This window comes from Ictidomys tridecemlineatus, chromosome 4 (assembly GCF_052094955.1).
Source record: "Ictidomys tridecemlineatus isolate mIctTri1 chromosome 4, mIctTri1.hap1, whole genome shotgun sequence".
Lineage (NCBI taxonomy): Eukaryota > Metazoa > Chordata > Mammalia > Rodentia > Sciuridae > Ictidomys > Ictidomys tridecemlineatus.
Window position 1 is genome coordinate 135,373,212 of NC_135480.1, and position 14,719 is coordinate 135,387,930.

At 39.2% G+C, this 14,719-nt stretch overlaps 1 protein-coding gene across 3 annotated transcripts in view; it reads right to left on the reverse strand.

Annotated features, from left to right (window-relative positions):
* Positions 1 to 6,678, reverse strand: part of Vps13a (vacuolar protein sorting 13 homolog A) — a 256,331-nt gene extending 249,653 nt beyond the window's left edge. For all 3 annotated transcript variants that reach the window (XM_005324116.5, XM_021725635.3, XM_005324117.5), the window contains exon 1: positions 6,406 to 6,678. In XM_005324116.5, the coding sequence (XP_005324173.2) occupies positions 6,406 to 6,505 (100 nt within the window). In that variant the 5' untranslated portion in view covers positions 6,506 to 6,678. The remainder of the gene's footprint in view (positions 1 to 6,405) is intronic.
* Positions 6,679 to 14,719: the final 8,041 nt, after the last annotated feature.

Genomic DNA, 14,719 nt, shown 5'->3' on the forward strand with positions numbered 1-14,719 from the left:
AGAAAAATCCTTCTACAGGATACCATGATGGTCCTATTGATATACTTAATAACTCATCTTTAAAAAGCCATGGGCTACATTTTTGTACTGTATCAACATATGCCCTAGCTGTTCTTGGTCTTACTCGGGTGCCTCCTTCCTCTAACAATTTCTCTTCCTCAGAGGCGAACAAATTCAAACCTTGAGTCAACCATTTTCCCCAGTTTGCCTGAGAAAGTTCTAGGAACAGGCAACTTGAAATAAAAACAAAATAAATCAAAACAAGAACACGTTGTTTTTTGAAATGGTCACCCATTTTTTTGCTCTCCTTCAGGATCGAGCAAATTCACTTACCCCCAAGCTTCAGACATCCCAAGTACGGGCCACCATAATGCCAAGGCCAATGTCTCGGCTTGGCACCAGAATCACGAGGCACTCACAGCTTTGTAGGTTCAAACAGCAATTCTTTATTCCAGCTCTCACACCATCTCCACACAGGTCCAGGGGCAAACGCGTTCTGCCGTCTCCTGCACAATTCACCTACTCCCCGAGGCTCTCTCCAAATCCCATTTTTATCTCACGAGAACTCAATGGGAACAAGCAGCAGGAACACCCTAATCCCAGCAATAATCTTCAACTTCCAACTTCCTTAAAACCCATTATCTTAAACTGGCAACGCCTTAAACTCAAGGAGCCGGTTACTTCCTCAAACCTGATCAGCTCTAAACCCGGATCTGCCTTGGTCCTTGAGCAAGGTCACCTTATTAAAGCATGCATGCAATGTTCCATCAAATGTCCTCTAAGCAGCATGGGGTACGCTTGGCAAGGAAATTTCGATGCGTCATTCCTACTTGGTAATGGCCCTCAGCAATTCAACATATTAAGAAGACTATACTTCAATTTTGCTTTAATTCCAGGATTGACAGGATGATTTAACATAAACAACTCAATAAATATAACTTACCACATAAGTAGAATTAAGAACAAAAATCATGTTGTCACCTCAGTAGATACAGGAAAAGCCTTTAACAAAATCCAGCATCCATTCATGCTAAAAATACCAAAGAAATTAAGGACAGAGGGAACCTACCTCAACATCATAAAGGCTATATGTGACAAACCCAAAGCCAACATCACATTGAATAGAGAAAAACTGAAAGCATTTCCTCTAAAATCAGGAACAAGACAGGATGTCTTTGACATGTTCCTATAGATCCACCAGGGGAAAAAAACAACAACAACAACAAAAAACTCAGGAGACTTCTAGAGCTGATAAACACATTCAGCAAAGTAGCAGGATACCAATATACAAAAACCAACTGAAAAAGAAATCAATAAAACAATTCCATTCACAATAGTCTTATTATTTTTTAATAATAATAATAAGACACCCAGGAATAAATCTAACCTGGGAAGAAAAAGACCTTTACAATGAAAATTATAGAACACTGAAGAAAAAATGAAGAAGACCTTGGAAAATAAAAAGACCTCCAATGTTCTTGGATAAGCAGAATTAATATTATTACTTGGTCATATTATGAAAAATGGTACACAGATCAATGCACTCTCAATCAAAATACCAATGACATCCTTCATGGAACTAGAAGAAAACTTCTAAAATTCATATGGAAGAATAAAAGGCTCAGAATAGTCAAGGCTATTTTGAGCAATAAAAGCAAAGCTGGAGGTATCACTATCCCTGACTTCAAATTATACTATAGACCTATAGTAATAAAAACAGCAAGGAATTGGCATAAAAACAGACATGAAGAACAATAGAAGAGAAGACAAAAAATTCCACAAACACCTGATCTTTGACAAAGGTGCCAAAAACATATTTGGGGAAAAGACAGCCTTTTAACAAATGGTGCTGGGAAAAATGTTTACCCATATATATAAAAAAAGAAACAAAATTCCTATCTCTCACCCTGCACCAGTCATCTTAAAATGGATCAAAGACCTAGGATTTAGACCAAAAATTCTATAAATGCTAGAAGAAAACACAGAGTCAACACTCTTAATATACAGGTGCAGGCATTGCCTTCCTCAATAAGACTCTTAAAGTTCAGTAAATAAAACCAAGAATTAACAAATGAATGGCATCAAATTAAAACAAACAAACAACAAAAAAACTGCACAGCAAAGGAAACTATTAAGATCATGGAGAGCCTACAGAATAGGAGAAAAATCCTTGCCAGTTATTCTTCTGACAGAAAATCTAAAATATATAAAGAACTAAAAAACTTAACACCAAAAAACAAATAATCTAATCAATAAATGGGCAAATTAACACATTTCATCTCATTCCAGTTAGAATGGCAATCATCAACAACACAAGTAATAAAAAATGCTGAAGTGGATATGATGAAAAAGGTATATTTAAACACTGTTAAACACTTAGTTGCAAATTAATAAAACAACTGAAAATCAATAAGGAGGTTCCTCAAAAGATGAGGAATAGAACCACCGTATGACCCAGCTATTGCACTTCTTGGTATGCACCCTATGGTGATACATGCATAACATTGCACAAGAACCATTTATGGAACCAGCCTAGGTGTTCATCATAAGATAATGGATAAAGAAAATGTGGCACACATACACAATGGAGTTTCACTCAGGCATAAAGAAGAATAAAATTGTCATTTGCAGGAAATGAACAAAACTGAACGATATCAAAGTGACAGTAGCCACTAGACTCAGAAAGTCAAGAGTCATATGTATTCCCTCATATGTGGAAGACAGAAAAAGGAAGGGGATCTCATGAAAATAGAAGGGAGAGCAGTAGAATAAAGGCCGGGGATTAGGGAAAGGGAGAGGAGAAAAGAAAAATATAAAGGAAAGAAATAGACCAAATTATGCTATGTGCAGATTAAATATATCCCAAAGAAGCCATTTATGTATAAATCCCCAAAAAAAAATTTTTTTAAAAGAAGAGGGCACTGCTTAAATGTTATAACTGCAAATACAAAGGAGTGCAATAATATAGGCAAAATGTTCATATAAAAAATACCAGTGCTTTTGAGGATGTAGTGAAATTAAATCCTGATATTATATTGATGAGATTGCAAATAATACAGAAACTTCAAAAAGCAATTTCATATAGTATTAATACTTTGCTATTGTTGTTATCATGATGAAATATCTCAGGCTGGGCACTCACTAAAAAAGAAGGGAGGGGAGAAAGGGAGGGGAGGAGGAGGGGGAGGAGGAGGGGGAGGAGGAGGGGGAGGAGGAGGGGGAGGGGGAGGGGGAGGGGGAGGGGAGGGGGAGGGGGAGGGGGAGGGGGAGGGGGACGGGGAGGGGGAGGGGGAGGAGGAGGGGGAGGAGGAGGGGGAGGAGGAGGGGGAGGAGGAGGGGGAGGAGGAGGGGGAGGAGGAGGGGGAGGAGGAGGGGGAGGAGGAGGGGGAGGAGGAGGGGGAGGAGGACGACGTCCCCCTGGCTAGTAGTAGTATAATTAGCCCACAATCTTAGAGGCTGAAATTCAAAAAAAGGAAAGTGCGATGGTGAGGGTCCCCCTGGCTACATCATTTTGTGGTGTATGGACTCACAATGGCAGGAACACATGCAAGAAAGAGATCACACAGGAGTACAGGAAGCAAAAGTGAGGAACAAGTATCGACTTCCCATTAGGCCCTAGCTCTAAAGATCCCAGAACCTCTTAACATCACCACACTGGGGACCAAGCTTCCAACACTTTTGGGGGATACATTCATACTATATCCAAATCATAGTGTGGGTTTTTTTTATTTGTTCTTTTTAGATATATATGACAGTAGAGTATATTTTAACATACTATACGTACATGGAATATAACTTATTCTAATTTGAATCCCATTCTTGAGGTTGTACATGATATGGAGTTTCACATTCATATGTAAACAAAGGCAAGTTATGTTCAATTCATTCTACTGTCTTTCCTGTTTTCATCCTCCTTTGTCTAATCCAATGAACTTCTATTCTTCTTTTCCCCTCTATTATGTGTTAGCATCCACATATTGGATGAGAACATTTGGCCTTTGGTTTTTTGGGGACTGGCAAATGCCATCATTTCATTCTTCTTTATGCCTGAAATATGTAGTTTCTCATAAAGTTACCATATGACCACACAATCCTACTCTCTTAGGTATTTACTCAAGAGAAACAACAATTTATGTCTACACAAAAACCAGTAAATGAATGTTACTGCAGTTTTACTCATAACTGCCAAAATAGGAATATACTTCAACTGTCAAAAATATAAATATTTATAGTTCATTTAGAGAATAAACAACATTCACAAGTACAGGAATGAAATACTTATGTATACAACACATGGATGACTCTCAAATGCATTTTGTGTAAAAAAGTGAAATCAAGAGGTCAGACTCAAAAGACTACAAATTCCATTTATATGACACTCTGAAAAAGGCAAAATGATAGAGAGAGAAATAGATCAGCAATTGCTAGGAGGTTGGGAGTGGTCAACTACAAAGGAGCAGCAGAATGAATTTGGGGGGGCTTGATGGAACTTTTCTAGATGATTATTGTGATGATATCTGCTTCTTACCATTCATCAAGAGAGACTTGTACACAAGTGTTTTAAATAAATAAATTTATTGATAAATCACACTACACAAAACTTCTCATCAACTGCAGAAACACTGTTTCCCTACAGATAAAAGTACACCTTAATGCCAGGTGCAGTGCTCTGATCCCAGAGTCTTGGGAGGCTGAGGAAGGAGAATCCAGAGTTCAAACCCAGCCTCAGCAAAAGCGAAGTGCTAAACAACTCAGTGCTAAGCAACCCTGTCTCTAAATAAAATACAACAACAACAACAACAAAAATAGGGCTGGGGATGTGGCTCAGTGGTTGAGTGACCCTGAGTTCAATTCCTGTACCCCTGCAAAAAAGTACACCTTAAGTGTTTTCTAAGGCTTCTTTCTGAGGCACAATGAGGAGTCAGGTTTTATTACTTTCGCTTTGCAACTGAGAAGTAGCACAAATCAAACAATCTACAAGTTTCTGGTACTCATCAGAGAGGCTGTGCTTACATTTAAGTCCTTGATTTTTGTAGTCCACTCCATCACGGTATTAGATGACATCAGTAGTTAGAGGTTTTTAAAAAGTCAAACTAAATTTACTTGTTTATATTATTCCATAAACAAGAAGACTCAAACAAGTATTTTAGAAGGCTGGAAGTGCACGTATGTCTGAGAACAAAGTACTTTTAAAACAATATACTATTCACACAAATAATTAGCCTTAACTTTGGCCTCAGAAATTCAATTCAAAAAGGAATCTAATTTCTAATACATTTTTAAAACAAGAAAGGGTATAATACAGAACAGATGGAAGAACTAAAAATGAGGCTCTAGATAAGGTACAGCACCACAGTAGAGACACATAAAATAAAGCTTCAGTCCTTCACCATACAGTGCAGATGCATGCATGTTCTTTCCTAACTTCTGTAGGTCTGACATGCCCAGACCATTTAGGTTTTGTTGTTTGTGTTTTTTAAGTCAGTAATTCACTGCCAATGCCACATTCTTTTTGGTCAAGCTATCACAGAACACACAAGAACGACCTAAAGAGTTATTCTGACTTAGCACTTTCATCTCTTTTTGCATTACTGGGAACTGAATCCAGTGGTTCATACATGACAGGCGAGCACCCTACCGTTGAGCCACACCCGTCTGTAACCCCAGCTGCTGGGGAAGTTGAGGCAGGAGTATCCCAAGTTCAGCCTCAGCAACTTATCAAGGCCCTAAGCAACTTAGTGAGACACTATTTCAAAAGAAAAAAAAAACAATAAAATGGTCTAGGGATATAGCTCAGTGGTTAAGCGCCCCTGGGTTTAATACTCGGTACAAAATACAAATTTTTGTTGTTGTTCTATTTAGGACTTTCCTGTTAGTTACCCAGCCCGGAGTCCAGGCTGGTAGAAGGAAAACCCAGGCGTTGAGCCAAACAAGCGAGGCTGGGAGAGGAAGTAGGAGGGCGTATTCGGTCACAGCGCCTTGCCTTCACGTGCGAAGCAGCGTGCAACCTTCCCGTGGGCTCTCTAGAGCCTTCGTCACAACCCAAGGGGAAAATGACAGTGATGAGACCAAACTCAGAAGCATGTCGTGGCTTTCCCTGGCCAAATGCGCTGGGCAAGGGCACAAAAAATGGGCGCCTCCCCCGGAACCTGAACCCATGGAGCCCACTACCAGTGCCCTCAGCTCCAAAAACTGGCAGTCTTTCACCCTGCACTCATGATTCTCCCACAAAAGTAACTCACGAGCTGAGGCCCGGGAACCGCCGCCCTCTTTACGTAACTTGAACGGCGACAGGTGGCAGCGCAGGGCTAGCCAAAAGCCCGAGGCCCCAAGAAGGCACCACCAGGCGCAGGCAGCGAGGGCCCGGGAGGCAAGCGAGACGGATGTCGGCGGCGGCCTTGTTACCTTTCCAGATGCCCAAAGAGAGCTGGGACGTGTCCAGGTTCACCACATAGTCCCCCAAGAACCGGTTCAACACGTCCACGACCACCGACTCGAATACCATCTTCCTCGGCTGCGCAAGGCACAGCGGCCGCCCTCTTCTCCCAGTGCCCCGCCCTCGAGACCGCCCAGTTCACCGGCTCCGGGACCGCTCCGAAGGCAGCGCCTCTGCCGCCAGCCTGATGCTCAGCCCCAGCGCGAGCCCGGCAAGGGCGAAGGCGGCCGCTCTCACCGCGCTTGCGCAGCTCGGGCTCGTGGGCGGGGGCGGGGCGTGGTGTCGATCTGAGCGCGCCTCTCCAAGCGGAAGGGCGGCTGCGCTGCCGCCAGTCCGGCGCGTGCCCCATTGGGGCCAAACCGGGCTGGTCTTCCGTGGGCCCCGCCTTCTCCGCATTGCCTAGCAACAGAACAAATGCTTGGTCTACAAGACTTTTCCTACCCCTTCCGGACCTGCAGTCTCGGGAGCGGTCCTGCCACTCCGGCTGGACCCAGCACCGCGCTTCTCACCACCAGGCAGGAACGCCCCTTCCCAGTCTGAGGAAATGATAGCCTCCCCACCCGCCGCCATTTGAGCTGAAGGAGCTCCCCTAAGTAAAGCGTGGGCTAATTCCAGCCCCTTCTCTGTTAGGCCAAAGGTTTCCCAAGGAGGTAGGTCAGGGAGCAATACCCCCACTCATTACAGGTTGGGAGGGTTCGGCCAGCTGGGAATTTGGACGGTTGTACTATCCCTTCCTGTCCTCCATGCCCCGGCGAGAACGCGCCATCAGCCCTCGAGATATCTTAAGCTCCCTAGCTACAAATGGGGGCTGGGTGTAGTGATCGAAAGTTAACTCGGGAATGGAATTCCACGCCCCCTTTCCTATAACTGCAATTACAACAATTGGCACTTTTTTTTTCCCCCTGTTGTTTTTGGGAGCCGCCTTTCATTCCAAAGAATGACAGGTTTCTCACAGATACAAAAAGTCAGCAGAGTCCCTCAAAGGAATACTGAGTGCTTCCTGGATACTCGCTGCACCCCCTCCACACACCCGAAACCACACACACACACATCCTGCGAGCTTTGGGAAGTGACAGACTGTCGCGGAGGACTCAGACCCAGGAAACAAATTCAGGGTTGGCAGATAGAAGAAGATGCAAAATGCAGTTAGTATAGTAGATGTGTTTTATTTAGCGATGGCCACAGTCTACAGCTTCAGCTTCAGCCCCCATTTTTACCCCCATTAGCCCAGTTCACCCTAAGTCTTTCCCATTGACCCTTTTTATATATGCAAATCAAAGAAGGCACACTGCCAACAGGTTACATGGGGGTGGAGGGGAGCAGGACTCATGCTCATAAGTTAATGTTTATGACCTTGAGTATAAAAGCTGAATCAGAGTGTTTCTGGCCTTGACTTACCATAACATAGTTGGTTTCTAGCCCTGGCTGCACATTAGAAACATAACAGCTTGCCAGAAGTCTCAGCTAGGTAACTTAACTACAGCCATTTTGGGGCCTAGCCCAACACTGACCTAAATTAAGTAAAAATTAGAGCTCTTTCAACCCCATTCCTGAGGTTTATAATAGCCCCAAAGGCCTGAGATCACAGGAGCACTAGATGTGAGATTTGGAGATGAGTGATCACCTTCTTACCTATTTCAGATATGAGTGTACCTTGAACTTCTCTGCATGTCAAACAACAATGACTTCTGTTACTTTCTGTATCATATTACTATTTTTTTTTTTTTGTAGTGCTGGGCATTGAACCCAGAGCTGTGTGCATGTGAGACAAGTACCCTATCAACTAAGCTATATCCCAGCCCCATATTACTAAATTTTGAGCATAGTCACCAGGGTTTCAAAACTAAAGGTTCAGGTTTTATCTTTGCAAGTAGAATGGCTGGCAAAAAAAAAAACACCAATGTAAAATTTTATTTTACATGAATTGATTAATCATTTTTATACAATCTTATATTTGAAGGGCCTTTATAAGGTCTTTTTAAAGGTCTTAAAGATAATGAAGTGGAGATGTTAAGGATTTCTCCAAAGTCACATAGAACTGGAACCTGGCCTTTCTAACTGACCTCACTCAGTAGTGGAGGTCAGAAACACTGCATTGCTTCTCTTGCATTTGGCTTATATTAGAAATCAACTACAGGATGCTGGCCACTTCTGGCTTAGCCACTATAGGATGCTGGCCACTTCTGGCTAACCCTGCCTACTGCCACTAGAGCTTACAGACAAGTATACAAAGCAAGTGTATAGCACAAGTATAATGCACCTGCTGCCACTAGAGTTTGTGGACAAGTGTATAGGATCAAGAATTCATATTGTGATGAATGATAAGGAAATTGTTGGAACTCTTATAGGATTAACTGTCAATATGGTGCTGTAAGATGTCACTGAGTTTGACATCAGAAGGAAAAAGGATTACTAAATCAGATAAGATTTTGCTTAATGGAAAGAATATAACAATGTTGGTTCCTGAAGGAGAGGGATCTGAAGGATGAATGATTTTCCTTGACTTATACTAGATTTCATTTTGTTTTATGATAGATTTTTAAAAATCTTGAGTATTTTTAAAAATATATATTTTTTAAATCTTTTAATGTTTAGGTTCTCTAAGGATAATTTTTCCCATTAAAGGGAAATACTTTCAAGTTATATTGTATGACCAAATTTCTAAATTAGTCATAATTATCTTGGAAAAAGAAGAAATTAATTCAGTTCCTTTTTTTTTTTTTTGTAGTTGTGGGTGGACAGAATGCCTTTATTTTATTTGTTTATTTTTATGTAGTGCTGAGGATCGAACCCAGTACCTCACACGTGCAAGGCAAGTGCTCTGCCACTGAGCTATAGCCCCAGCCCTATGAGTTTGGTTTTTTGAAGACTAAAAGGTAAAGACTTTTTGGTTGGAAAAAAAAAAAAAAACCTACTTCAGAATATCTGTATGGAGAAACTAATAGAGGCGAAGATACTTAGCAAAGGATAAAGCCCTAATGAGGTATTTTGCTACTTTACTATTAGTAAGAAGCTAGATGAACAGTAGCCACAAAATTCCATTGTTATATCAACCATCATTAATTTAAAGTTGCAAGAACTTCCAGAATTTACTCCAAAAATGCATCTTTAAGTATCTCAACAACTTAATATTGGTTTTCTACAATCCAAGAAAAGGGAAAGGGTGCTGCTGAAAAATTAGAAGTATGAGCATTTAATTGCTGAATGGCAATGAAAAAAAAATGTACTGAAGAAAGTTTAGAAATAAATAAAATTCATATTGTAACTGAATCCTATTCTAATATTAGGTAGTAAATCATGAACAACACATTTCCCTGTTACTCAAACATATTATTTACATTCAGTCATGGTGTTGCCTAATCCATCCAAGGAAGTTTGCAGGTAAAACTACATTTATGCTATAATGAAAAACACAGGTACAATAATTAAACCAAATTTCTATTGGACCTTGAAAAATAAGCCTAAGAACTACTAAGAAAAAAATTCAAGTTTTAAATTTGGGAATATGTCTATGTAAATTGTTCTTCTTCCATATCATAATTAAAATGTTATATTTCGTTGTATCACCACATTGTATGATCAGATGGGAAAAGCCTGGGGGAGCACTCAAAGCACCCCAAACTACAATATCATCTAACTTCAATAAATTTCCAACTTTTGTAGGTAGGACTTGCTGTTTTATGTTTAGTTTCTGTCTATGAAATTGCATGCTGGTAGTGATCTTGAACCTTTTTTCTGCAACTCTTAATTCTTCTATCCACTAGTAAACATCTTTGAGGTTCTGCTTGTCTTTATCATTAGTTTTATAGTAGCAGGCTAGATGGATTACAAAGCCATTGAAGAAGACCATGATCCTAAAAAGTATGCTGGAGAAAGATGACCATTAACTGACTTAGCCATACCGAGCCTTGTACTCTGTCTCAGTTAATGGCTTAAAAATTATAAATAATAAAAGTTGGACTGGGGTTGTAGCTCAGTGGTAGATCACTTGCCTTGCATGTGTGAAGCACTGGGTTCGAATATCAGCACCACATAAAAATAAAGATATTGTATCCATCTATGACTAAGAAAAAAATTTTAAAATAAATAAATAAATAAAAGTTACTTGGATATATGTGCTTCAGTCTTTAAATGGAGAAATGTATCAGAAGCATAGATGAGAGACAAGAAATGTACTCAAGTAGTATAGGTAGAAATGTAAATTGACACAATCTAAAAGGCAATTTTTAAACATTTACAAACACACAGAGAGATGACTTTTGACTCAGCAATCCCACTTCTAGAGATTTGATCTAAAAAATTGTAAAAATCCCAAAAATTATCCTTCTAGAAATATTCACTAACGCTTTACTTATAACAAAAAACCCATAAACAATTCAAATATCCATTAATAAGTAAACATAAGTAAAGACATTGTGTTACTATGCAGGCATTAAGATGATAGGGAAGATGTAAACTAATATGGAAGGATGCCAGTATTATAAGAAACAAGATGCAGAATAGTATCACACCAACTGTATAAATTGTGGGTGTGTTTTTAAGCATGCAAAGTATATATATACACACACACATATACACTCACCAAATATTAACAGTAGTTATTTCCAGATGACAAGTTTTTTGTGAATGAACATTTTTCTCTATTCTTGAAGTTCTTTTTTCTTTTTTTTAACAGTGAGCATGTATTAATTTGTTCTAACCTGTGAAGAGGAATGTATTTGAAATTTTATTATATTGTATGTTATTTTATAACTGGAAAAGCATAAATGCATAAGGACAAATTGTTCTCCCTAGATTTATAGCCAAGATATGAAGAGGGATATGAACCTTTAAAAGTCTGCCAAAAGACACAAGCAGACATTTCCCAAAGAGAGTGTACAGATGGCAAATAAGTACACGAAAATATGTTCAATGTTATTAGCCATTGGGGAAACAAAAATTAAAACCACAGTGAGATAATAGAATATCTTATTCTATTTAACCTGTCAGAATAGTTTAACAACAAATGCTGGTGAGGATAAGGAAAATTTGGATTAATCGTATATTAGAAATGTGAAATGATACACCCACTCTGGAAAAAAAGGCAGTTTATACAAAAACTAAACATGTGCCTACCATATAAACAAGCAGTTGTACTCCTAGACATTTACCCCAAATAAATGAAAATATATGTTCACTCAAAAACCTATACACGAAAGTATATAGCCACTTTGTTCATAAATAGCCAAAGCTGGAAACAGCCCAATTTTTTTCAATGACTAAATGGTTATATTGTGGTTCCTCCATAATATGAAGTAATAGTAATAGAAAGAAATAAACTACCAATACATGCAACAAATTGCATGATCTCAGAGGAATTGTGTTGCATGAAGCTGTATTATCCCATTTATAAAACATTCTTAAAATGGGATTGGGATATAGCTAAGTGGAAGACTGCTTGTTTAGCATGCATAAAGCCCAGGTTTCAAACCCCAGCACTGAAAAAAAATCTTGAAATGGATAACAGATGACTGTTTGCCAAAGGTTAGGTATGAGTAGGGGGTACGTGTAGCTACAAATGGATAGAAGGTTAGGTATGAGCAGAAATGGTAGGTGTTGCTATAATTAAGTAGCAGGAAAGTATCTTGTGTTTATGGTACATTTCTGAATCTTGATTGCAATCGTGGTTACATTAAACTACACACACAGAGAAGTGCTTAAGACTCATGAAATCTGAATAAGCACTACAGATGGTACTGATGTCTCTATTTCCAGGTTTTGATGTTGTATTATAGTTATTTAAGATACTACTATTGGGGAAAACTGGGTAATGGTACATGCGATTTTCTTGTAATTATTTTTACAACTTCCTATGAATCTATAATTATTTTAAAATAATTCTTTAAAGTTCTGCTAATTTAAGGTCAACTAGGAGTTGCCTAAAAAAAAAAAAAAAAAAACGAAATGAGCTTAAGAGATTCTGTGTGATGTTTTAACATTTCTGTATAGGGTCCTTGTTAAATTATTCAAGGAAAGGTATTTGAATGTAGTCCCTTATCAGAATTATTAAAATACCATTACTATGTGGTCTCCATTAAAATACTTGAAAAGGGAACATAAAATAAGGGATTTTAAGCACTTTCTTCTGCCTCTATCTGAAACAATTGGCCTCTTTTCAGTTAGAGAGCCCAAAATGCTCACATCCATCAATATTTGCTGATCTCAGATTTCTGGTTATATGGTTGATTTTACAGGACTGACTGTTTGTTATTCAGGTTTGTGTCCAAAAAAAAAAAAGGTCACCTAATCAGAGAGTTCTTCCTTGACCTGTCAGTCTTCAGCAGTCATACTTGGTCAAATTATTTTAGCAGCACCTGAATCTAGCTTGCATTTTCTCCAACACTTGCAGAAGCAGCATCATATCACCATCTCCAAAGACATCAGAACCAATCTTATCATTTTCCATCCTCAGAACTCAAAAACATAGGCCAATCAAACAGCACCCCACCTTGGAAATCTGAGTATCAGCTGGAAGGTTCCTCTGAGTGTCCAGCTCTGTCCCTTTGCTCACTCAACCCTTGAGTTAGGTATATCCTTGATATCTTGGAGGATGCCTTTCACCTTTTCATTATATAATTTTCTATCTAGTTAACAATTCTGTATACACCTATTGTTAAGAGAAGGAACATCTGTGCCAAAGGAGATGTTTGGCTGAGAGATGGGAACAATATCATCAAAGAGAGTAAATGCAAATTATGGATGAAGAGAGAAGCCAGGCAATAACAGCCAGTCTATAAATGGATAATGAGTCTAAGAGTCAGGTACTCAGATGATCAAGAACAGGTCAGGCAGTGAAGTATTAGGTGTTGAAGGATGCAGAGAAGTGCTGAGAGTCTGATCCTAATTGTCCTGTGGCACAAGACCAGCAGAGTTAAGTAGCTCTTTATGAGCTGAATCCCCTTATATTACCCTTGCTTGTTCAGACCAGCCCATCTTCCCATTTGTCTAAATCATGTTCTTGATTTAGACAGAATGTGAAAGATCTCCCAGAAGTGAACTCTGCTGATTTGGACTTTTAAATATTAACTACCATCTCAATTTCCTGCCTCTGTTCTCTTTCCTTCCTTTGTAAATCATTGACTGAACAGACCTTGTGAACCTGTGTATGTTGCCACTTTTGTTAAGCTGTCTCCCAGAGCCTGAGTCACTACTTCAAGGTACAGCTCTAAGGCCAACCTCCATCACTCTGCCTTGCCTACCTTATGCAACCTTTTAGTGTAAGTAAACTGAAACATACAAATAAGAAGCAATGACAAGGACAGGTTGGGAAACTACCAAATTTACAGAGCAGCCAGGAGGCCATTATTGAGATTTGGGCAAGAAATAATTATGAATCTTGACAATTCCATGTACGTTAAATATATAGAAAAGGCATAGATGTGATGGAGGTCATTAAGGTGGAATTAACCAGCCTTGGAGACTAATTAAGTGTGATGAATTAGGTAAATTAAGTCATTTAAAGATGGTATTATTCATAGTAACTGGAATGTAAAAATAAGGCATTGGTTTTATGGGAGATGATAAGGAGTTCAGGTTTTGATACATTACGTGGAATTTCAAATCTAACAAAATAAATTAGATAAATTAGAATTAAAAATTCAGAAGGAAATGTTTAATAATAGTTAGAAATTAAGGAATGGGATTCCAGTGAGAGTCTAGGTCAAGACATGAATACTTGAAAACTCCCTACACAGAAGTGATCATCAGTATACAATGAATGGATGACACTCTGGAGTAAAAAACTGTTGCAAGCACAATGGCACATGTCTGTAATTCCAGCAATCTAGGATGCTGAGGAGGAGGATTACAAATTTAAGACCAGCCACAGTAACTTAGCAAAGCCCTGTCCCAGGACTGGGGACATAACTCAGTGTGGTACAGCAACCCTGAGTTCAATTCCCACTACCAAAAAATAAAAAATTAAAAATAAGAGAAACCAGACACAGTGGTGCACACCTGTAATCCCCACAACTCAGGATACTGAGGTAGGAGGATCACAAGTTCAAAGACAGCCTCAGCAAAGGAGAAGTGCTAAGCAATTGTCTCTAAATAAAATACAAAATAGGGCTGAAGATGTGGCTCAGTGGTTGACTGCCCCTTTCAATACTGGTACCCAAAAAATAAAAAAGAATTCTAGAGAAAGAAAAGCAGAAACGTAAGAAATGAATGGTGAAGAAACTCTCCTTTTGAGAGGAGGCAAACAAACATGAGGAATCCTACAACATAAGCCAGCATACCTGGAAT